Genomic DNA, 24,194 nt, shown 5'->3' with positions numbered 1-24,194 from the left:
ACTTTTACTTTCTTTTGGTACTGCGCATGTCTGAGGTTACAACTTTTTTCTCTCTCTCTCTTATATTTGGGGTTTTTCCTTAGTACGAGCTCATTTTAAATGACTGATTATAATTTGACTACTTAAGAGAAAAAGAAACAAGGTTCCGCTCCCATGTGAAGTAGGAGTGGCTTTTACTCCAAGGAATCCAACAGGAAAGAGAGCGGGGGGAAATGATGCGTGGTAAATCAAGGGTTGAAGGCACACTGGCGGAAAAGCCGGAACGGGGTATGGAGGGGAGATGCACAGAGAAAGTATTTGAGGTTCAGGGTTATAAGTAAGACAGTCAGTTTAAATTCGTCCCAGTTACATTATTGTTTGTTTCCACCCGGTTGATTTGAACAGTGGACTAAGGCACCAGCAGAATGCGTACTCTGGTAAGTGAAGTGAACGCTTTTCCGACAGAAAAAGAAAGAAAAAGTGAAAAGTGATGTGATTGTATTATTCCGTTGCGTATATCACAATATCTACGCATAAATACTTAATTTCTAGTTTCTGTTTTTACTACATCGTAGATTTTTTGATTTTTTGATTTTTTGTTTTTATTTAGGAGTATTTATGTTATATCTTGTTGCAGTTCTCCGCTGTAGTTTAGCGTCTTTTCTATGCATCAAGCTATATGAGATGTGGACTTACAGTTTAAGGTGAAATTCGAACTACCGTAATGCGTTCTATGTCTGTCTCCCACTAAGGATCAATCTTGGGACTCTGTGCACCAAAGACGCACACGATAGCCACTAAATCAGCGGGGAACGCCCTTGTGCTTCAAAATCATGGAGATATTCTAATTTAATTTGTCTGTTTAGAGTTATATCATAAAGTTAAAGAGTTTTTTTTTTAAATTTACGCCCTTTTCAGTATCAAGATTATGTAAGCCATGTACTTATAATTTTACGTGGTATTTGAACCGCATGCTCACTCACTGTGGATCGAACCGGCTATGCCACACCAAAAGCGACAATAGTAGTCACTAAGCCACCAGAAATTTCTTTAGTTTCGTTTCATTAAAATAATTCAAGTCAATATTTGCTGATATAAGGGAGAAAAATAATCATCGACAATACCAGTTACAAAACTCGGCATTTGTTTACTGTAATTCATAAAACAACGAAGCAATTCCAGGACTGTACAGTAACGAGAATCTATTGAATAAATAGCTTTTATACTGCATGCAAGGGCAAAAAGATGTTTTAAAAATAATAATAATTTTTATTATTCAGAAACACGGGTACCGATCCTGGGAGCCAACCTCTAAAGTTTGTTTGCCCATCCCAGAATCTGAATATATTTGCTCGAAGCTTTCTTTGGATGTATGACAATGAAACACTATATCTGAATGAGTTCTCCCAAAACATATACAGAAATCGACGCCGCTGTTCAGAAAACACATTCACGTTAGCCATTTGAATACTAAGAGTCGAGACAAGTGTTGTCGCCTTCTTTTCGCCTGTTATGAATTATAGCAATTACCAATGGTACTTCTTTTAGGTTTTACCTAATTTTAATTTCATTTCGACATCATTCATGAAACAATTTGCAAATCTCCCATCTCCTAGGGAGCACGAAAGAGACGGTGTTCGGGAAGAGTAAATATTTAAGATATTCCTGCAAATTCTTCCTCTTTTTTCATTTAATTGCCACCCTGAGCTGAGAGTCCGTATCACACAATCTGGATACTAAAGAGATAAATTCTAAATAAACTAAGTGTGTGAAATGTTGGGGGCTACTCAGCAGTTGAGATTTTTAACTTTCCTTTAAAAACATTAGGCTAATGTGGATTTAGCCTCTAACCTGAGACATAGGGTAGATATTATCCCAACCTTTCCTATAATATGTTGTAATTCCTAATATTTGCAAGAATAGAGATGGAGCTATTAATTTAACTTTCTATTTTTCTCGAATTATTAGAAAACTTGAGCAATTTCATTGTAGGAGAAAATCCTCCAGAATTCTTATCTTATTCTAAAATAAAAGAAAGAAAAGAAAGAAAAAGAAAAATGGTCCGGTAAAAGAAGTCATTTGCTAATCCTGCCTGCAAGACAAGAGAAATTATTGAAATTTGGAGAAGAGGCTCAGAATAAGTTTATAACTATGACACTACAACATAGGATATTAGCTGCAAACAATATGACTGAAACTGTTGTCGCTTTCTTGGATAGTACTTCATATATTCTAGGTCATTATTCTACTCAAATGTAATAAACCCTTTTGTTTGACAGAAAATATCTATCCTTCGTTCCTTCTTCTTTCTCTCCGACTTTTCCTATTTGTCTGGGATTGGCATTTCTACATAAAACCCTGTCTCGGAATCCTTTCCTTGTTAGACTTTTAGGTCTATAAAAGGGGTTCCCACTTGAAAAAGAAATTAAGTTTGAAATATGCTGCAACATAGTATATGTATTTAAATAGGTAGGTTAGTAAAGTCACTGTTTTATAATAAGTGAAATTAAATAAGTTTGGTTTAGTATCTTCTCCAAATGTAATATTTTTCTTTTTCTCCCTGGTTTTCCTTCCCCATACTTTCTATCATGTTCTTAGGATTCCTTCTCAAACAATGCCCTAACCAGTTTCTTTTCTTCTTTTAATATCACCTACATTGTATATCTTACTATTCGTAGCACTTCCTTATTAATGTTCTAGTTCAACCAGTAAATTTTCACCATTCTTCTTCACACCCACTATTAAAACATATACTCGCTTTTAATCTTTTGAGAAAAGAAGAAGGAACATTGAATTTAGTCCCTTCGTAACCAAGTGGCAAACACACGTGCTTGCTGTGTTTGTGATCTTGTGGTTGATTCCCGGTGGAGGTTCTTGTCGCTCAAATAGTGGTTCGCATTACACTTGAAACAGTAGGTCCTGTACCATATCGCCCTCATGATAAAAGGAGAAGTTAAACTCTAATTAATTGTTTTCTTGGAGTTTATCTTATCCTTCGAAAATTAAGGTTATATTTCTTGCCCTGGTTCAGCACTAGAGCTCCTTCAGTTAGGCGAAAATCAACCAATCCAAAGGAAAGTGGCGGAAATTCTATTATGACACAGTATAAATTTGAAATACAAGGCGCACGGTGGCCCATTGGTAGAGTGCTTACTTCTGGTGCGTGGGGTCTCTGGTACAATCCCCGGGCAAGTACGTTTTTGTGGACAACATCGTGTCACTGAGTTTTTTTTGGGGGGTACTCCCGTTTTCTCCCACATTTCATTCTACCAATTCTTCCATCATCATTCACTTGCCTAAATCATCGTCTCCCTCAGCCTAAAGGACTTAATCATAGAACGTTAAACTGAAAGATTTGAAATGTAACAGCACCTTTTATTCATTGTAGATTCGGACTCTTCAATTTATGAGTAATTAAAAATTTACAGATGAAAACTACAATACCAAGCTGTCTAAAGAATAATTATCTCTACATATTATAAATTTAGTTTCTATTTGTGTAATTAGAGCATAGAAATGTCAGTATGAATAAGAAAAATATGAAGTTGATAATTTTACTGTACAAGCAATTTATCAATTGCAATAGAAAGTAAAAGCAGAATCAAAACATGTAAGGAATAGAAACAGAATAAGATCTCCTAGGTAAAAAAAAAATAAAAAAAAGAAAAGAAAGAAAGAAAACTAGTTGAATATTCTATGATTGTGGCATGGAAGCTGCAGAGACGGTTCATATGCATAAACAAAAGATGGTATGGTCATCAATCTAACTCGGGTTTTCCTGGTCTTAATCACATAGTGATCGGGATAAAAGCTCTAAATGGAATGAGGTCTAATTTTCCGTATTCTATTATTAGTATTTCCAGTTTAAAATGACCTATAGGCCTACCGATTATATCTGGCATTTCATTGTACATTTAGGAAACAATATTACAAGATGCATGACTAAGTTCATAGAGCTATAGCTACGAAGACCACACAGCGTGTTTCCAGTCACCTACTTATTGAGTTACTCCCTAATAGACTCAAATTAATAATTCAGTACCGGTACTGAAAATTCTGTGCACTCCCCGCGAGTCGAACCTGGAATTATGGACACCAAGACATAGAAAATACATGTTAATCATTTACTACATATGGTTAAATTAAACATATAAATAAATAAATTATATAAAGTTCCAGTTTGCATTTTTGTGTTTAAAGCTATTACGCGGTACCTTTTTTTCTTTCAATAAATCACATTTACGAAAGATAATACTTCAGATAGTGGTAATCTTTTATAACGTTAAACAATGCCAAAGTCATGAAGAGTAAGTTTTACCACTAACATGGAATCTGAACCACTACTCTGATTTTATTCGAGACATTGAACTTCCAGCAGTACTTAAACCTACAAACGTCGGCACGCAAGCACACCCACTAACCTTGAAACTTCATGGGAACGTTGCTGAAACTTCAAGTGTCTTCTAGATCTACAGAGTTTATCCAGCAAACGGGGTTAAGGAAATTAAAATCGAAATTGTCTCCAAAATGTCGGTATAGAGCTGGTTTTAAAGAAAGTTTGGCTGGCTTTAAACAATAACCACACACACAAGTAATTTTCACACTTGTAAAGACGGAAATTTTGCCATAAACAACATAGTAATTTAAGCAGAATAAGTTGTAAATGAAAACGACCTGATTTCCTCTCCATTTGTGCTAATTTTGTATTGCATGTGTAGTACAGTGTGTATACAGTATAAATAATTGCCATTTCCATGCAGAAAATAAAGTACAATTGCAACCGCATTTTTTAATAAGTAGTTTTACAAAACAAAAATTAAATAGCTCTTCACTTTTTTTTTCCAAAACATGTGAGGAAAACTAATTTCGCTAACGTTAATCATGAGACTGGAAACAAAAACGTAATTATGCCGTGAAATATGCGAAACGAGTTGAGGAAACGGATAATGGTGCGAACAAGAAAAGGTTTGATCAATTAAAGGACAATTTTTCTTTCATTGAACCACCCACTTTTTTGTAGTCACACGTTTAGTTCATCACTGAAAGTTCTCAGGAAGATATTTTCACGCGAAAGTATACGCAGTGTAATAAAAGCTAATTCCGAGGTGTCATTTACAATGGAAACAAATGGTAAGGTTACACTTAAGACATTTCAGGACAACCAGATATAATTTTATTCAGGTTTAATGCTGCTTTTATCGTCAGTTAAACGTCTCAACATTATGCCGCCGACTTCCGCAGAGACTAAAGAGATTTAATGATGTACAATTTATGTTAACAAGTAGAGAAATGGTTACAAAGTCATGAACAAAACTGCTAACTTTTGTGGAAAGAAAAATCAACAGCCTGTAAGTTAATAATACCAGAAATACAAAATTATCTGGAAAAGAATAAATGTTCCCCAAGTTATTTAGTTGTCAGGTTATGTTGATAATGAAAGAATATTAGTTTTCTTTTTTATTTCAAATCGAGTAAATAATTGATTCTTTGCTTGGGATTCGATGTTTATTTTCGGCGCCAAGTAGGGATGCGCACGAGACGAGTCGAGACAGGATTTTCCTGACAAAATTCGAGTCGAGACACGGCTCTTCCAATAGAAAAACATACATTTTTCGAGTCGAGACATCACTTTTACAGCACATTTTCGAGACGAGACAGCCACAAATCTTATCTCGTGCGCATCCCTAGCGCCAAGGCTGTATAAGGAAAGGTGTACTGTTTAAAGTGGGACTCGAAATCACTATTCGGAGTTTCCTCGTGGCTAAGCGTTTAGCGTACGCGCCTTTAGCATGGAAGACCCGATTCGATACCCAGCGGGAGCTCATGTGTCCTGAATCCCAAGTTAGACTTAGATTCATGTCTCATATAGCCTTGCAGCTGAAAGGGATGCTAAACTCAAAATCAAATCAAAATAGAATCACTCACTCTTCGGGTTTGTATCCGAGTCAAGTACAAATCAACGGGAATCGAATCTAGGATCACGCACGTAATAGATATGAATTCAATGAACATCGATAGCATTGGATCATAAACTGTCTTAGAACTTGTTACTAGAATGGAGAAAGTATACTGTAATCTGAAATCATACATAGGTTGTTCAGTTTCCTGACACCAGAAACCGGGGCGCTTTCTCATATACTGTCGATGAGAAGACCTCGACCGAGGCAGGAGTAGGTTTTGAGAAATACACATTCACCATTGTACTTTGTATTTAATATTTTCGTTTTTTCTTCAGGTCAAAATAAGCATGGGTATATGGAACTATTATATTACAGAAGAAAATAGAACTAGCATTATATTTTCAAATTGCCTATAGAAAGGAATATTTTAATTTAATTCTTTTTTAAAAATACAATAGAATACTTTTTAAAATATCACACACGAAGAATGTACTATTACGCAAAAAAAAAAAAAAAAAAAAATCATATCAAGACTGAAAAAAGCTTTCTGCAAAAGAGCAAATCTGAAACGTTTTGGAGCCCTAGAACTAATGTCTAAGGCAGAGGGTTTCAACGTATGGCCCGTAGGCCACAGGTAGTCCGCAGAACTCGTCGTTGACCACATTTTTTTTTAAAATTAACAACTTGACACAAAACCCAATTGAAAAAAAAAAATGAAAATTTTAATTTTAATTTAACGTCTCACGATTGTGCCCTTTTAAGCTAAAGAAGTCGAGTGATTAATAGAATCAATCATTATGAAATGTTTTTCTTCTTTCGTAATTATTAACCTTCATTAAGTTCCCATCTTCTTTGGTGGACTGAGAGTGTGGAAGGAAATGGGAGAACCTTGAGAGAACTCACGGACTCTATGTTGTCCACAACAAGCTTGTGAGGTCGGGAATCGAACGAAAGATCTTCATATAAGAGATGAAGACTCTTCCACTAACCCACCGTGCCCAGTATGGGAACCCGACTAAAAACAATTCTACAGAGATATAGTTTGGTGTCCTGCGGACGTCATTGAAATTGTTAATGTGCTCCGCAGTATCTATTGCGTTGTAGACATCAGGTCTAGGGTGTTCGAATAATTTAAAAGATTACTTGTAATTCTGAATGAATGCAACTTTAAAGTTAAAGGTCATTTTTATTCTTTTCTTCCATTTTAATTAGTTACAAATTGAACTTGACAATTCTCGTTATTTACAGCAATAAGACCACTACTATCCTTGTCACTTTTGTTTCTTTAAAAAATAAAATATTTTCTGTAGCATTTGGATAAGCTATACCGATCAAAATGCAAAGGAAGATAATGACGTAATAAAATAATGACGATTTAAAAAAGTATTGTGTGCATTATATAATAAATTTGTCAAATTAGTTTAGATGAGTTTGCTAACGCAAACTGATTATAAACTGCAGTAAAGCATCTTCTCAATCAAGGTAATATTTCTGCATCTACTAAGAACCTAATCAACCAAAACCAAAACCTTTTAATGCAATAGACTTTTGTAGCATTTTACATAATTCTGCTTATATGATTATGTTGTCTTTGTGACTATGAGCAGTTTAAATTACTCACTGTGCCACCGAACAAACTAGTTGTAAAATGTTACACAACCTCCTACTTTGTTATTTCCTTTGGTAATTACAAAGTGCACGAATATTTGAAGGGCAGGGTCAGACTTAAATGGATTGGACCGATCGCTGCAAATTGGGCCCCGCACCTAAAAGGATCCTGTGCTTGAGTGTAATTTACTCTAGGCTTGTGAAGAATATATAACTACACATTGCAATATACACGTAACTCCACATTTCATGTTTTACAGAGAATAACAATGATTATTGCAATGAACCAATATAACGCTAGGTGTTCTGTTTTTAGGATATTGGACCCATTTGGTTTTAAAGTTATTTCCTAAAGAGAGTTATTCCTTAAACTAATAAAAACTATATGCTAAAAATTAGTACTAAAACTAGGTAAAATAAATTTAAATTTAACTTATTGAGGGTGCAATTAGGTTAGTGCGAGGGAAATGTCCATTTGGACATTTGGTGGGAAACGCACCTCAGTAACACAACACAGGGATGGACTGAGTTCAGGTGTCTAACATCAAAAACCCTGTAGACATAGCAAACAGGCTGGGGTACCCAGACAGGGCAGGAGGCAATGTATTATTCAGCAGGGCTTATGAAAGGGCAGTATGGAGAACACACAATTACTAGTGGATTTTTTTTTTTTTTTTTTTACAAATTCAAATTGAGACATTCTGGAAGAGAAGAATTGATATAGTAATGAAATTGGAGAAACATATTCTCTTGAGAATTCACGGAGACGATGTTCCTATCACATGCTCATCTGATTTGGGCATCAATCAAATAACACATCGCAACTGAGCTACGATATCTGAAACTTACAGTTGTGGTTCGATAATTTAATTTTGATTGTTTAATTATTTATCTGTTATTTTTTATATCAATAAATTACTTCTGGTTGATTATTAACTTCGTACTCTCATGTCTTGTGGTATGTTCTAAGAAAATTAGTCTTGCATTTCTTCTTCTACTACAATAACAACTATTACTACTACTGGATCCACAAAGACTTATGATAGAGTGCTCACCTTTCATGAGAAGATCCCCAATTCGATGCCAAGCCACGTGAACTTGTAATGGACAATATCACATACCAAGAGTTTTCTCGGGGTTCTTCCTGCTCCTCACACTTTCTATTCTACCAATTATTTGATAATCATTTGCTTTCATTAATCATTCATCTCCTTTAGCCTATACGGTTTAATCATTGGACGTTAAATTGAAGATTTCATTTCTCTTCAATTCCCGATGCTGGTAATCTACTCCTCAGTCTCACTTATTTGCAAAGGCTGTTTATAGACTGACTGACCAACCTGAGACTACAATGGTCCCCTCACTAGCGAGGAATATTGCAGACCAGTATAAGTTAATATTCCCCAGGGCTGCAGTTTTCTTAGCTTCAAACTTTGCAGGCCCTGGCGCAAATCCTGGGGGAATGAGGGGGACATGTCCCCTCTAATCTTGTAACTAGGGGGACTGTCCCCCCAGTAATCCGATTTGAAATGTGTTTCTTGGGGATACATGTGATTATTTGTGTCTGATTGCTAAAAAGGAAAGTGAGATGAAATTGTTGTCCCCCCAAAATAAGCCTCAAGTCCGCCTCCCAATGTGGAAGACAACTCTGCTCCCCTGATCCTTCACTGCATTCTTTTTCATCTTCATAAATATTTTGAACATCGCTTAAAAAAGAGAGAGAGAGAGAGAGAGAAAGAGATTATGGGAATGGTCTCCCCCCAATGTTGAGGACAAATTTGCACCGCTGTGTGCAAGTATTGATATTGCTATCCATCACGTTCAGTTTCAGAGCAGGCAACAGCACCTCTTTCCAAAATTCAACATAACAAATTTTAAGAAATAATTCACATCGAACAAACGGCAGACCATATGTCAGATTATTTTCTAGTTTTGCTGAAATACAAATCTAGAAGCTAGGTCAATATTAATATCTCACTGTACTATTTGGTTCAGAAAAGTTATCTTTGTTGTTATACTAAAATTACTAATTCTGATCAAATAATCAATGAACAATATCCAATTATGATAGTTACTAAGGCAATGTTCGTCTTGATATTTGTGACAAATGCTATTTGAGAACGCCATTTTTAGAGAACTAGTTGATAAATTGCCTGCCAAAAATCACGTTTCTATCATCTCAATCTGATGAGTATTGAACATTCGGCATGTATTTAATGGCTGTCCAATTTTCAATTGTCGAAAAGTTCGTCTGAACTTGATATTAATTTAATGTGAATAAGAGAGAGTTAATTTGATGACTCTGAGGTAAGATATTTTTTGTTCTTATTGAAGTATATTATTATTATTATTATTATTATTATTATTATTATTATTATTATTATTATTATTATTATTATTATTATTATTATTATTATTATTATTATTATTATTATTATTATTATTTCTTCCGAGAGGCCAAACATTGTGACAGGAAGCTACTCACTTAATCGTCGTACCAGTACTCTATTTCTCTGATAAAAACTGTAAACGATTAACTTGTTAACATCCAACCTACAATAAATATAAAATCAAATGTGAGGTGTAAGTTCATCTTCCTATACTGATTAGGATAATGAATAAAGTGGTGTCTAATTATAACTTAAATTTTAATATTAGTACAGTATAACATTGTGTAACGATTAGTATAATTCATACAGAGTAGAATCAACAAACCAACTTTTCAGAATGTCTAACATTAAAGTGAAACGTCGATACTGTACTGTAGCTTAAGAATTAACCAACGATTCGTCAAATATGTAATGGACAAAACAAACCTGCGTGACTAGAAATTGGATGAAACACGAATATGTGAGTGAAGCTTTTACTGGCGTAATATCTAGCAATATTGATTAGTTTTTCTTCAACATATGATTATCACAAAACATGTGTGTTTTGTATATGAATGTATGTGGATATTCCGCTCAATAATAGGTCCTGAATTTCTGGTTCATTTGTTTAACAAACCTAGGTGAAGCCACTATCCCAATAGGGCAGAGTATACTGGTTACAGCCGCCACCAAACCTAAATCGATGTTGGCTACTTATACTTAATTCAACTAAGTATGATGCCGAGAATTGTAAGCTAATGGTCATATAAAGTCATATTTATAAAACTCTGGTCACCTCCCTCACCCTATCCAAAATATTGCTCCAACTGTTCACAGCTGTACATTAAGGAATTCAAATAAAGGCTTTAAACAGCCAAAGAAAATTCATATTTCTTTGATGTACCTCACCTTATGTATAAGAGTATAGGAATTTCTTTCTTTCTTTTTCTTTTTTCTTTTTTTTTTTTTTAAAGAGAAGTCGATGGCCAAAAATTGTTTAAACCATCTTTTATTTATTAAGATTTTTCAGCAACTTAACAATGAATCACTGACAAATGCACTGTATTTACAATGTAAACTTAAATCAAGGATAACACAAGAAATAAAGTTGATATTGATCGGTTGGTTGGTTTCCACATCCCTTTTCAGCACCAGGCCTACATCTGATGTGAGCCTATAGCTTAACATGAGATCCAAACCAATGAACTACACCGACTATCGAACCCTGGTCTCCCGTACCGAAGGCGCGTATGTTAACCATATAGTCGCGAGAAAGCTCACCGTTAATATTAAAGCGATAATTATTGATATTAAATTAGTTAATTGAAGAGAGCTTCCAGCAGTCGACTTAATATACATTTATTGTCTGTTTCTTCCTGATAACTTTTCCATCAGATTTTGATAGAAGTTGGCATTTTTGACAAACTTTGAGGTTTCTCTAACTGCAGCCTATTACCTGAGGTTGAAATCGATCAAAAGTAAGTTGTCAAAAACAATTCCAACATGGAAGTCCTTGTACGTACATAATGAGATTCAAAACAATTCATAACAGCTTGCGCAAAAAACATTCGATTTTGATAAAGGAAATAAATAAATATATACATACATAAACTTGGCGAATATTATCTTGGAGGGTTTTCAATTACCCTCATAGCTTTCAGGAAAGTAATACGGAATATACGAGAATGTATGACGTATAGCCACCTAATACTTTTTATAGTCCAGTGTGTACTCATTTCGCATATACAAAAGAACGAGTATATATGGGTGGGTGTACTATAATTTTGAAACTGGTCAAGCATATACCTACCAAAAATCCTAGTATTGCATCACTGAGGGTTAGGGTTGAAATCAGTCAAGAATAAGGTAGATAATTTTACTTTCATCTTGAAAGCAACATTTCTCTGATAAATTTCGTGAAAATTGTCCGATTTTCATGAAACATGGCTTACGTTTTCAGTAAGCTGAAATCAATCAAGGAAGAGCAAAGTTTCGAATACCACTGAAGTTAGTAAATATTCTTCCACTTGCTTATCCTGTGCATGGCACTACTGGTAATAAAAGATTTGATTAAGCAGGAAGTTCCAGCACATTTCTCTTATCAAATTCAACCCCAAGCAATAGAAATAATTCTTAATCCTCAAAGAAAACACATACAATGTTTCACGATAATTGGATTAAAAAACACTATAGCTAAACATCTCTGCAGATGAGAATATCCGCATCTCAATAGGTTTTTACGAATATATTTTTAAGTCCCTGTGCGGATGGTGGATAAAAAATGAGGATATCCGTGAGAAAACAAGAATTTTAGTGATCGTTCTTCTGAACACTCACTTCAACCGTTTACATCTTATGACAAAATATCTTACTCTTCCGGGACAATGAGGAGTATGATGACTCATTGGCAGAGCGCTTACCTTTGGTGTGTTGAATCCATGTTTCGATCCCGGCCAAGTAAGTTTATGGTGAACAACATCGTGTCCGTGGGTTCTCTAGGGGTACTACCGTTTCCTCCCACACTGTCATTACACTGATTCTTTCACCATCATTCACTTGCCTTAATCATCCATCTCCTTTAGTCTAAAGGGCATATTCGTGGGATGTTAAACTAAAAGATTTAATTTTCTTTCAGGACAAATAATCGCTGAAACAAAATAGAATTTCGTTAGTCAGTTTCTCCTTCTCTCTGCTTTTAAACTCTGTAATAAATATGAAGTGGTAATCTGATATTTTGGTAGCTTCTGTGAGTTTTTTTTTAAAGGGTTATTTCTAAAAATCCATTTTACCTTTGCGGTCTAAGCAACACACTTATGTCTTGTGAGTTAAGCAACACGCGTAATGGAGAAACAAAAGAGATTTGCTATAAAATTAATTGTGAGATATGGTATTATTAGTCTGACAATATTCTTGTCAGAATTCTGCATTTAAGGGGATCTTAAGTAAGTAAATTCATCCCTGTGTCCCTGATTAATTTCAAACCCATATAAATCTCATTACGAAACCTTAAAAAAATCGAACGGAATAATACATGAAAATTGGGTAATTTATAGGGACGGCAAAGTTACCAACAGTGTTCTATTCAGGACAAAGGGAAAACTGTGGATTGAGGGAAAGCAAATAGGAAATATCGAAAAATTTAGCCAACAAATATAGAACCAATATGAGAAAATTCATTCCGCACCGCTCTCGTTTAGTTAATATGGAGTAGTCGATACGTAGTTTTGTCTAAAATTTCATACACAGCTTCCAATAATAGAATTCGTATTCATCCATTACCATTTTGGTAGTTTGTATTTGGACACATTCTAAAGCTAATAATTCAGCAGGTAAGCTAGTTTAGATTTGTTTGTTTCGTTTTGTTTATTTTCGTGAACAGATCACATTTCCTTAATTTTCCAAAAATTATAAAATGAGTTTGAAAGTTCTGTATTTACACATTAAACCTGTTTGAAAGAAGAAATTTTTCGTATTAAGCTCTTTCTTTAAAATTAATGTTATCTGCTAAAACTATTGTCGTATATTACAATCTATTTAAGTTGTAAATTTATCAGGGAAGGAAAAATACTTTATTACATATATATTTGTATTTAAATACTCAAATTACGAGTATGTGAAAAAATCTGCTTTGTTTCTAGGAAACATTTAAATATTTATTCTTTTATGCATGGGTCGCTCTAACTCCTTCATAAATCGTGAGTAAATAAACGATTAACTTTCTAGCTATGCTGAATCCTTTCTGAGCGTTATTATTATTATTATTATTATTATTATTATTATTATTATTATTATTATTATTATTATTATTATTATTATTATTATTATTATTATTATTATTATTATTATTATCGTGGTACGTTCTAGTGGTGCCTTTAAGGGCAGATAGAAGCAGTGGCCTTTATGTATTAATACAAAGAAGTTTTAATCTTTTTATGTATTCAGTATGTATATATTTTTAGAGAGACACGTTCAATGATAACTGACTTAATGGGACAGTGGCGTGACATGAAGAAGAAGCATGCTTTTTGATGGAATTTTGCCCTCTATATATTCGTGATGTGGCTTTGAAACATACTTGTTTGCGTGTGCTAGCTGTTTCGGAAGTCCCATTTCACGCGAACTGTGTAGGCAGCAATATACGTGGAAATTATTGAGTGCAATATTGATGAAAATACATATATTCCCGTTACGTGGAAGAGGGGATAAGAGACAAAAGATGTCGCAATGTACGTAAAATACTAGGGGAGGGGAAATACCTATTAGCTTACAAACATAAGTCTTAATGGCCAAGATGAGTAACGGCAGTATGGACTGGACATTGTATTGCGTAGACTGAGTTTGCGGATCGAAGGATTACTTGGTATGAATCAGACAACTTTCAAAGAACATAATACTTTCTTTGTTTTATGCAGACTTTGCGTATGTGTTTCGATATACGGAAACTATACTCAAGTTATGAGAGTTAAGTTAGCACTCTTTTTAAAATGTGGTAATGTTACAGTTCTGGGAGCAACAGTGGCTTAGTGGTAGAGCGCTCACCTCTTATACGAGAAGTCCCTGCTAGTGGCTCTATCCCAAGCCACGTACGTGGTGGACAACATCGTGCTCATGAGTTTTCTCGGGATTCTTCCATTTCATAATCATTCACTTTTGTTAATCGTTCGTTTCCTTTGCCCTAAAAGGTAAAAACGTGAATGTAAAACTAGAAACTTCATTTCATTATACTTTTACGTTGGTCGAAAGTAATAGAGAATTCGAGAGTCATATAAAATTTCTTTAATTTATATGTATTTATGCATCTAATTTCCAGATATAGCTTGAGAAGCTAATGGCCGCTGAGAATAAACAAATAAAAATATTAATAATAACAATACAAAAAGAAGTTAGTAAGAGATTATTTTTGAAGGAAACATGTCAGTAGTTGCTTGGTGGATTTCTACTGCGGCCGTATTAACGTCAACAATTCTCAGTATTTCTCCGTGCTCGACATTCCCCATGAAAAAAAACTATGATGTACTTAAGAGGAGACTGCAGCCGTCAGTACAAATTTAAATTGTACACTGTCTCCAGTTTCTCCTCATTCTCAATATTTCTACTTAAAAACTTTAGAATTGCCATGGGAACCTTTTTTTTATTATATGTAAGGTTTACCAATGGCGTAATATTTTCTCAACTAATATTGAAACCGGAAGTGGTTGTGGATTTCTCTTATTTTCGGTTTTAGTAGAGATATTACAAAGGAGATGGAATATATTCTTTGCACGTTAAATAGGACGCAGAAAACAAGTTTTTCTTCTATCCATAACCGTTTTTATATATAGTGATCAACGTTAAAGTTGAAAATGGCTGTTTTTACCAATTCCGGTGAATACATCACTTCCATCAATGAATTTGATTCCTATTTTTTGGCCATGTACATCCTGGGCAAAAATAATGGTGATCCATAATGTAGTTCTTGAGATTTTGTGTCTGCCGGACAGACACACGGACACAGAGTAAATGTATCAATAAAGGAGTTTTTTTCTTTGTAATCTAAACTCTAATATGCGTCACTAATTGAATAATTATAGTTACGATGATAAGAAAAACTCCTTTGTTTGGGAACAAAGAGCAAGTCTCCCTAACAGTAAGTCTAATGCATAATTCCTTATTGGAGCTGACTACTATTGTTCTTATGATTTCTTAGATTTGCAATATTTCCGTTGTGTCAACTCAGAAAATACCGTGCATCTCTTGTATTAATATTTGTTTCTTTTCTTTTGCTTTTTTTAAAAATCAAAATTCAGCTCTTCCAGTATTGGGCTCTTTTGTACTATGCTCCTAGCGTGAGTTGGGAAGAAAGCAGCTCAAAATTCACTTGTCAGCACGAGAAAGGAAAGTTACCAGTGGTCGAATTGAAAATAAATTACTACCAGTATATTAGAATCGTAGAAAGAAAAGAGAAAATAAAAGCGGAATTACACAGTGTGCGTGTAGGTACTATTCATTAAAACTTACATCAAACTCCCTCGTGGCTATGTGGATAGCGGTGGAGATAGATTCGGGATCGATTCCCAGCCGAGGCTTATAGGTTCGGATCCCACGTTAAACTTTAAGTCTACGTATCGTATAGTCTCGCTGCTGAACGGGACGCTAAACTCAAATCCAATCCAAATAAAACCTACATTATTTATTCAATCCACTTATCAGATTAGGATTAGGAATTAGATTTCTGGTCTTTCGGCATCTATGGCCAGGTTAGCCCATCACGTATGAAGGATGATGTCCTTCGGCAATCATACTATCCGAGGAAAGGGAAGGAAGGAAGTGGTCTGGGACCTATATGTTAGACACCAACCCAGAATTAGGTACCATCCCACCTTTCCCGATGGTGAAAACCCATGAAAACCTCACTCAGAATGGCTAGCCTAAAAAAAGCTTTTACACTTTTTTGATCGAGAGTCATCGCCGGAAATCAAACCCGGGGCCGCTCGCGTCAAAGAAAAAGAGCGCTAGCGACTATGCAACGCGGGGCCACTCCACTTAGTAGCAGGGCCGCAACTAGAGGGGGGCAGAGGGGGCACGTGCCCCGGGCGCGTGGTTGGAGGGGGCGCCAGAAAGAAGATAGTATATCAATTGTTTTAAAAATCGCACCCTTTGCCTTGAAGAACTTATTCTAGATGTTAAAAGAAATCAAAAGTTTACTTGGCCTTTTCCATGGGACCTCTTTTAGAGAGAGAGAGAGAGAGAGAGTCTCATCTAAATAGGTGTAATGTCATACATTAAAAACCTAATATTGCATGCATTTGTTCCCTTGGGCGACCATAGAGAATCCGCCCCTCTTTCCTTTTCCTACCACAAGGAGCTGTTTGTCTGTATAATTCCATTGAGTTGAGTTGATTTTGAGTTTAACGTCCCTTTCAGCAGCAAGGCTAAATGAGACGTGGACCTACTGATTAACGTGGAATCCGAACCACATGAGCTCCCGCCAGGAATCGAACCCGGGTCTCCCACGCCAAAGGCGCGTACGCTAACCGCTTAGCCACGAAGAAGCTTTATAATTCCATTGAGAACTCTGAAGTTTAAAACGCTGTTATCAATAGGGGCGGGGGCGAAAAGTTACCGATTTTTGTTGCTTGCTGGTGGTTGAAGAGTTTAGCTTAGACGCGCCCTCTGTAATGTTACGCAATTGCTGTAATGTTTTTAAACTAGAGGGCAGTTTTGTGGCGGAAAAGATAAGTTACACGCCTCGGTGTATTTAATTGTTTCTTGTACGCCTACCAAGGGATTTTGCGAGTGAAGGCTGTATGAAGTTTTATCTATTAGTTTTGCTTGAGAGCTTTCCGAGGCATTTTGAATTGTTATCTATGAGTCCAACTTATGCTTTATTATGGTTTATTGTTAATTTCAATCATTGTTTTACATTAATCGCGTATAATGTATAATATTTACTATACATTAAATAATCTAAATATCTTGATCTATTTATTAATATTTTATGAAGCAATTTCTTTCATATTTTTCTAGTTAATGCACTGTAAAGATATGCTTTGCTCGAATCAGTTTTTTCTATCACTTGTGTGCACCTTAGAGGTGCATATATACAGAAAGAGAAAGTATACAGAAAGGTGCACAAAAAGTACTGAAAGTGCTCAAGTTCGAGAGGTACACATAACAACATAGTGTGGAGTTCTTGTGTGCTTCATTGTTGATGGAAAGTTTTCTTCTTTTCTTTTCTTCTTTTCTCCACATCAAAGGATTACACCAAAAAATTTACAGAAATAAAAATAAGCTTTTCATTGTTGCATTATTATGTTCTCAATGATTTTGCATTGTAAATATTTTTTAAAAAATATTAATATAGTATATGTTAAACTTGCAGTTAAATAGAATTTCCAAGAATTATGCTATATATTTTAAATTATGCTTTATTTTCTAAAATTATGCTTTGTTATTATTTAAAATTAGTTTCTTCTGGACCCTTAGACAACCACACCCTTGTTCAAGGTACCAACCATATGTCTAAATTGCTATTATGCTTTTTATGCTTTTGGGTTGCTCTATTTATAATATACCCAAGGTGACCAGAACTTTTACTTTCAAAAACGGGACGCATACGAATCGGCGACGGGAGGGGGGGGGGTGACTTCCACATTGCATTTTGGGACTCAGCAGTGTTTTCAATTTACAAAATACACAAGTAAGAATGATGACACAGCGAACTACTTCAACACTCAGAATAACTACTTAATTTCCACTTGAACCACAGAAAACTCAATTCTCATTTGAATATTCAGAAGTTCTAGGCACGGCTGAACCTTCCCAATGAGTGTTGGTACGGAAGAGTGTGGAATAAGCATTGACCATTTATATTTTGAATAATATTTACGGGACACCTGGGTCATGTTTGCTTAAAAACGGGACATTTAAGCGTCCCGTTTGAGAATCAGAAAAAAACGGGACAACGGTTGAAAATAAGGAACTGTCCCGGCTAAAACGGGACGTCTGGTCACCTTGAATATACCAGATATTTTCAAGTTTATTTTGTATTGTTTTTATATTTTTAAATGAAAGCTTATGTACAAAATTATTTTTGAGTTTATTAGAACTAAATGTTATTTCAATTATAACTTTATGATGTACTAGATATTTTCTAGTTCATTTTGTTTTGATTTCTTCATACAACATTAAAACAAAATGTATGTTCAAAATTATTCTTAAAACTTGTGAGCACATAACGAATGTAATATATTTTTGTGGTTAAAGTAAGTTTGATTAAAGTACTTAAAAATCGATATAACTGGTTTAATTAAGAATGTTATTTACAGTTGCAATCCATAAGTAATGGGGCGTTTACACTTGGTCGATTTAGTCGCACGACTAAATCGACTCGCTGCATTTGCCACTAAATCGAAGCAACTAGGCCGAATTAGATCGATGGATGTGTTCAATTATTTCAACCACAGAAAATAGAACGTCTTTCAATTCAGTTGCCAGTCGATTAGTCGCCTTCGATCAACAAGCGATTAAATTGAAGTCCCGTTTACACGGTCGATTAAGCTGAAAGTGACGTCAATTCAACTGAATCGAACGCAAATCGACTAAGTGTAAACGCCCCATAAGTGATACTTTTCGACTAAACCTGGGGGGGGGGGGCGCCGAATTGTGTGTTTGCCCCGGGTGAGAGAAACCCTAGTTGCGGGCCTGCTTAGTAGAGTATCAAATACGAACTAGTGTACATTTATGCATTACTTTAATATATAACAGTAGAGATTATTTCAAATTTTTACAACTAGTATGACTTTTGACATTTTAATTTACTTCTGGTTTGGCATACTGGCTCGTGCCAGCCCAATTCGACCACTGAAAATTACTTAAACATATACCAAAAGATACAACTGTAGTTCTGATGATAGTAAGATTTATTAACTAGCAAAACATTGTACTGCAGGAAGAGAGAGAGAATGTAAAAATGGGTATCATAAATACATTTTATAAAAGGAACTCATGTTTTAACTGAAATAGAAATCAATTTCCCTTTCCATTTTAGGATGGTTAAATGAAAACAAATAATGAGTACTTACAATTCCTTTCGTTTGGACTCTTTCCGACTGACTTGCTTAGTGTGACGGCACATGTACAAATTGAAATGGATCGTAATCTGATCACTGAAATCAATTTTAATAACTGTTATTATAATTCCTTATCATATAATTATAAGATTTCATTATCATTCCCCATAACTGAAACATAATCATCTGCCATCTTCCAAATGGAGCCCAAGCTTTCTACTGAGAAAAGGATGGTTTACATTTCCTAAGATACGTACAGTACAATGTATATTTCCCGTCAGATACTTTTGTATATATGAAATATCCTTTGAATTTCAATATATTTGTTGTATAAATGGCGATTTTAATATATTGACAATTATTATTAAAACTGTGACCATTGTGTTTGAAGGATATTTTTATGTTACCGATTTCTGCTCTTCGGACTTCTTAAAATTTGCTGCAAAAATCAAAGCGAGTCGTCACATTTTACGTAGTACAGTAACTGGTATCAAGACATTAGTACTATATAATCATTAATGGTTATATACTTGCGCCATACTTCGTTTTTAAAGCCCATTAATTTACACGTGGAATTATTTTTCCAAAGGAACTGTACATAGATTGTTGATCTATTTGTTTCATGTTATTTTTGGCAAAAGGAAACATTTATGGAATGAGAAGGTAACTCTGGTGCCAATTGTGCAATAGAATGTACGCAGGACTTACTCAATTCTCCTCACAAAACATTCATACGCAGTAAGAAATTAGATTCCAGGATTGATTTAGTGAGAATGAAATGCAAAATTTGTCTTTCATTATTTGTGGAGAACATCTTTGATTATGATGTTGCACTATTCTGTTTAATATTTAATAGGAATAATAATCTTTATTTTATTGCCTCTAACAGTTTGTAATTACTGCACATCGTGTGGTATCAGAGTACATCATTACATTAACTTAACACAATAAATAAATATTTATAAAAAACGAAATCTTTCAGTTTAACGTCTCATGATTATATCCGTTAGGCTAAGGAAGACGGATGATTAAGGCAAGTGAATGATGATGGAACAATTATTAGAGAGTAACTGGGAGGAAACGGGAGTACTCCGAGGAAACCAGCGGACACAATGTTGTCAACCACAAGCTTACTTGGACGAGGTTCGAACCAGGGACCCCACGCTCTAGAAGTAAGAACTCTACCTGTGAGTCACCGTACCTATCAACATAATAAAAGATAAAATGGTTAAAAGACGAAAATTAATATAATATGTAATGTGTTGAGTCAATTAAGCAGAATTATGTTACGCTGTTAAAATGTTCAAATTTTCATCTATTAAAATAAGTCTTTATATAATCTATTACATTTTTTTACTAGTCTGTAGTCTGTGAAGTCCTGAGACTCCACGGTACATTTTATTCTTATTAAACTTCGCCTCATCTTGTCATGTTGTCCATACTTGGGAATATTTTTAATATACATTACCTAGGAAAAAATAATCGATTTTTTAAAATTTAACTTCCCATGGTTATGCGCTTTAGACTAAAATAGACGGGTGATTAGAGAAAGTGAATGATTGCGATATTATTATTATTATTATTATTATTATTATTATTATTATTATTATTATTATTATTATTATTATTATTATGTATTCTTCCATCAGAAATCGAACACAGAAAGTACTTTATGTAAGTTTGAGCCAGTTGAGAAGGTTAGAATAGCAAAAGATAAAAGAAACAACAAAAATACAATCTAGGCTGAAAAGTGAGTCATCCATCCCATTAAATGAATGTTAAATTCATAATATTACATCTAACCTGGTATGATAGTATTTTGTTCGAATATCTCCATTTATAACAGTAGTATATTGTCATAAATTACATATTTAGTGTTTATTCCGTAGTCCTCGACTTCAGAAAGATTAGGAAATGCTGATCTATTATATAAAAGTGAAGTGGATCTTGTCATCGAATTTCGTAAAAACGACTCAACCGATTGAAGTGAATTTCTGAATATGGTTGTCTCCTACCTCGAACTGAATTTTCATCGTGTTACTTTTATTAAAATTTACATGTTAAGGAGATGCGGGAGTTATAATTTACGCAAAAAATTTAGTATTTAAAGAACCTCACAAGCTGGGAACATCAAACTCAATATACAAACTTCTCATTAAAAGTAACCCAACGTTTTCGAAACTTTTTATTTTAAGGAGGACGTAAGGGGGCATTTTATATCTATATTATGTATAAATGTGTGCATGTTCCTATAAACTCTGGAATGCCTGCAGCAACTTTCCAAACTGGATACATATTTGACTTACAATCTGGAAAGACACCGCTAGCAGCCCTAGGATTTTGCGAATGGGGTCACGTAAAAATAATCAAAAACGACTGATATTGGTGCCAAATCTATAGTTTTTGGTGTCGCTAACACTGAGGTCGGTGAATAGTGACACTTCCTATGCCATTTAAGTCCAAATTCATTCCCTATTGATATTGGGGTGAGGGATAGGGGTAGAAACTGGTTGACATGTAAAAATTATCGAAAATGAGCAATATTAGTGTCCAATCCATAGGATTTGAAGTCGCTTAGATAAATAGTGATTCCCGTTGCCGTTTAAGTCCAAATATAACCCCCATCCACATGGCGGTGAGAAGAATTGAGGGATGGAGCTTGAAGGGTTGATGATACGGATTTTTATCGTTATGCTTTTATTTAAATGTGTATCCTAAGATAAAAGAGTGTTCCAATTTTTTCCAAAAACCTGTTCGTCTCGTGCGAATAACGAGTATTTCAGCTAGTAAAGAATAGCAGAATTAATATTCACTAATTTTATAAGATCGACGAGTTAGATCTTATAAAATTTTACTTGGTTAATACAGTTGGTCCAAATGTATCTATTTAAAGAATCTGTCAAAACACCTTTTTAAATTTTCATGCTTTTATTTTCCAGTATAAAGGACCTAAAATCGTACAGCTTCTTTTGATGCGATTTGTCATTTTCAAATCAATGCTACAGTATTCACTAATGTTTTCCATTTAAACTTTATCAGAAACGTTTCTTATGTTAGTAAATCTCTTTGGACCTCAATAATCATTACTTGTGAATAATATCTCGTTTCTGTTTTAAAACATAATAGTTTAATAAGACACTATTGCCTTAGTGCAAATTAATGAAAATTCTAATACTAACAGACCTTTTTTTTTTTTTTTATCGTTGCAGATTGCCCTTGTCATCTTAGCAGTCCTGGTGATTGCTGCAGAGGCTGGCTACTACGGAGGCTATGATGGCTCTTACGGCTACGGAGGCTACGGCTATAGTAGACCTTCCTATGGTTATGGCGGCTACGGATATAGATATCGCCCATCCTACTACGGAGGTGGTTACGGCTACCGCCCATACAGCTATGGATACAGTGGAGGCTATGGATACCGTCCATACAGTTACGGAGGCTATGGAGGCTATGGCTATCGCCCATACAGTGGTTATGGATATCGCCCTTACAGCTATGGCGGTTACGGGTACCACGGATATCATTAATACTATTACATGAAAGCAAGTGGCAGTACAAAGATCATGACTTCATTACGACTTAACCATCGTGCATTCAATAAGTTCAGTTTCATAACTCATCGATTTGATGTCATCTTTTTAACTGTTTTTTAACATGTGCCCATATTTTGTACATTATTTGTAAACATACTATTTAAAAATAATATGCAGTGCAATAAAATAGATTATTTATAATTTGTTGTTAGTAAATTATAAAATGAGGTTGACTCCGAACGACATCATAATGAGAACTGACGACAGAATATGCTGATATAGACGAGGCTAATATTGCATGTAATTGATTCCATCCAGCAGTAGAAACCAATATAAATTTTCACACAACCATCACTCGTGGTGCAGTCAAATATACAACTGTAAAAGAAGTTCTCTTTTTACTAAAAAATGTCAGTCCTGAATACCTTGTTGATTTTCGAATTATTTCTTAGCCCAATGAATACAAGTTGCGTCATGAAACAAATAAGAAAAAGCTCAAAATTTCAAGATTTTCAGGATTTGTCTTACATTATGATCTCAAGTGAATTATCAGAAGTCTAAACTCTCACGTGAGTTTAATATAAAAATGGTGGTCAAAATGATGAAGTCTGAAAAGTACATGTTACGGATTTAAGCTTAAATCTCTTAAATTAATGAAAATACTGTGTATGTATTTCAATTCCTAAACCTAACTTGTTTGTTGACGAATACAAACATTGTTCATGTCTCTTGGGTTCAGTTACTAAGAAGTTTTATAAATGCCAATTTTGAGTAATATCTAGATTTTTGGGTCATGTTTTTCAAAGGTTTTTCCACTATGTTCTGTAAATAAAATATAAGCAATCTAAAGAATTCGGTCTCATGGTTGGCTGATAAAGCAGCATGTGTAGTTGAAAAAAGACACGCGTTAACAAATGGAAAAGCCATGTCCAATTCTGTATGCTTTAAATGTAATTTGTCCAACATTTCCCGATGTAATAAAATAACTGGAAGAAAGAAACCTGAGGTGGACGGATACTGAAGGATTTTGCTCAAACGTACAAACCTAATTTTAAGACTCGCCCAGAGTCTACAGGAGTTTAAAATAAAATGCAGTACGCCTTGGAAATAAAACCTAGATAAAAGAGGATTTTGTTGTTGATTTTGAAGTTTAGCGTCCTGTTTCGTCACCGAGGCTATATGAGATGCAGTGCTACAGTTTAATGCGAACTACTTCAATGTGTTCCAAGTTTTATGTTTTCCCACCGGTAATCG

At 34.6% G+C, this 24,194-nt stretch overlaps 1 protein-coding gene across 1 annotated transcript; it reads left to right on the top strand.

Annotated features, from left to right (window-relative positions):
• Positions 1 to 257: 257 nt before the first annotated feature.
• Positions 258 to 23,141, top strand: LOC145693738 (uncharacterized). Its single transcript, XM_081770037.1, has 2 exons — positions 258 to 416; positions 22,617 to 23,141. Exons 1-2 carry the CDS (start codon positions 405 to 407, stop codon positions 22,932 to 22,934), a joined length of 330 nt encoding a protein of 109 aa, XP_081626163.1. The 5' UTR covers positions 258 to 404; the 3' UTR covers positions 22,935 to 23,141.
• Positions 23,142 to 24,194: the final 1,053 nt, after the last annotated feature.

The sequence above is a fragment of the Thermobia domestica genome, chromosome 1, assembly GCF_964235325.1.
Source record: "Thermobia domestica chromosome 1, izTheDome1.hap1.1, whole genome shotgun sequence".
Taxonomy (NCBI): domain Eukaryota; kingdom Metazoa; phylum Arthropoda; class Insecta; order Zygentoma; family Lepismatidae; genus Thermobia; species Thermobia domestica.
The sequence above is the reverse complement of the archived record's forward strand: the minus strand, read 5'-3'. Positions and strand labels throughout refer to the sequence as shown.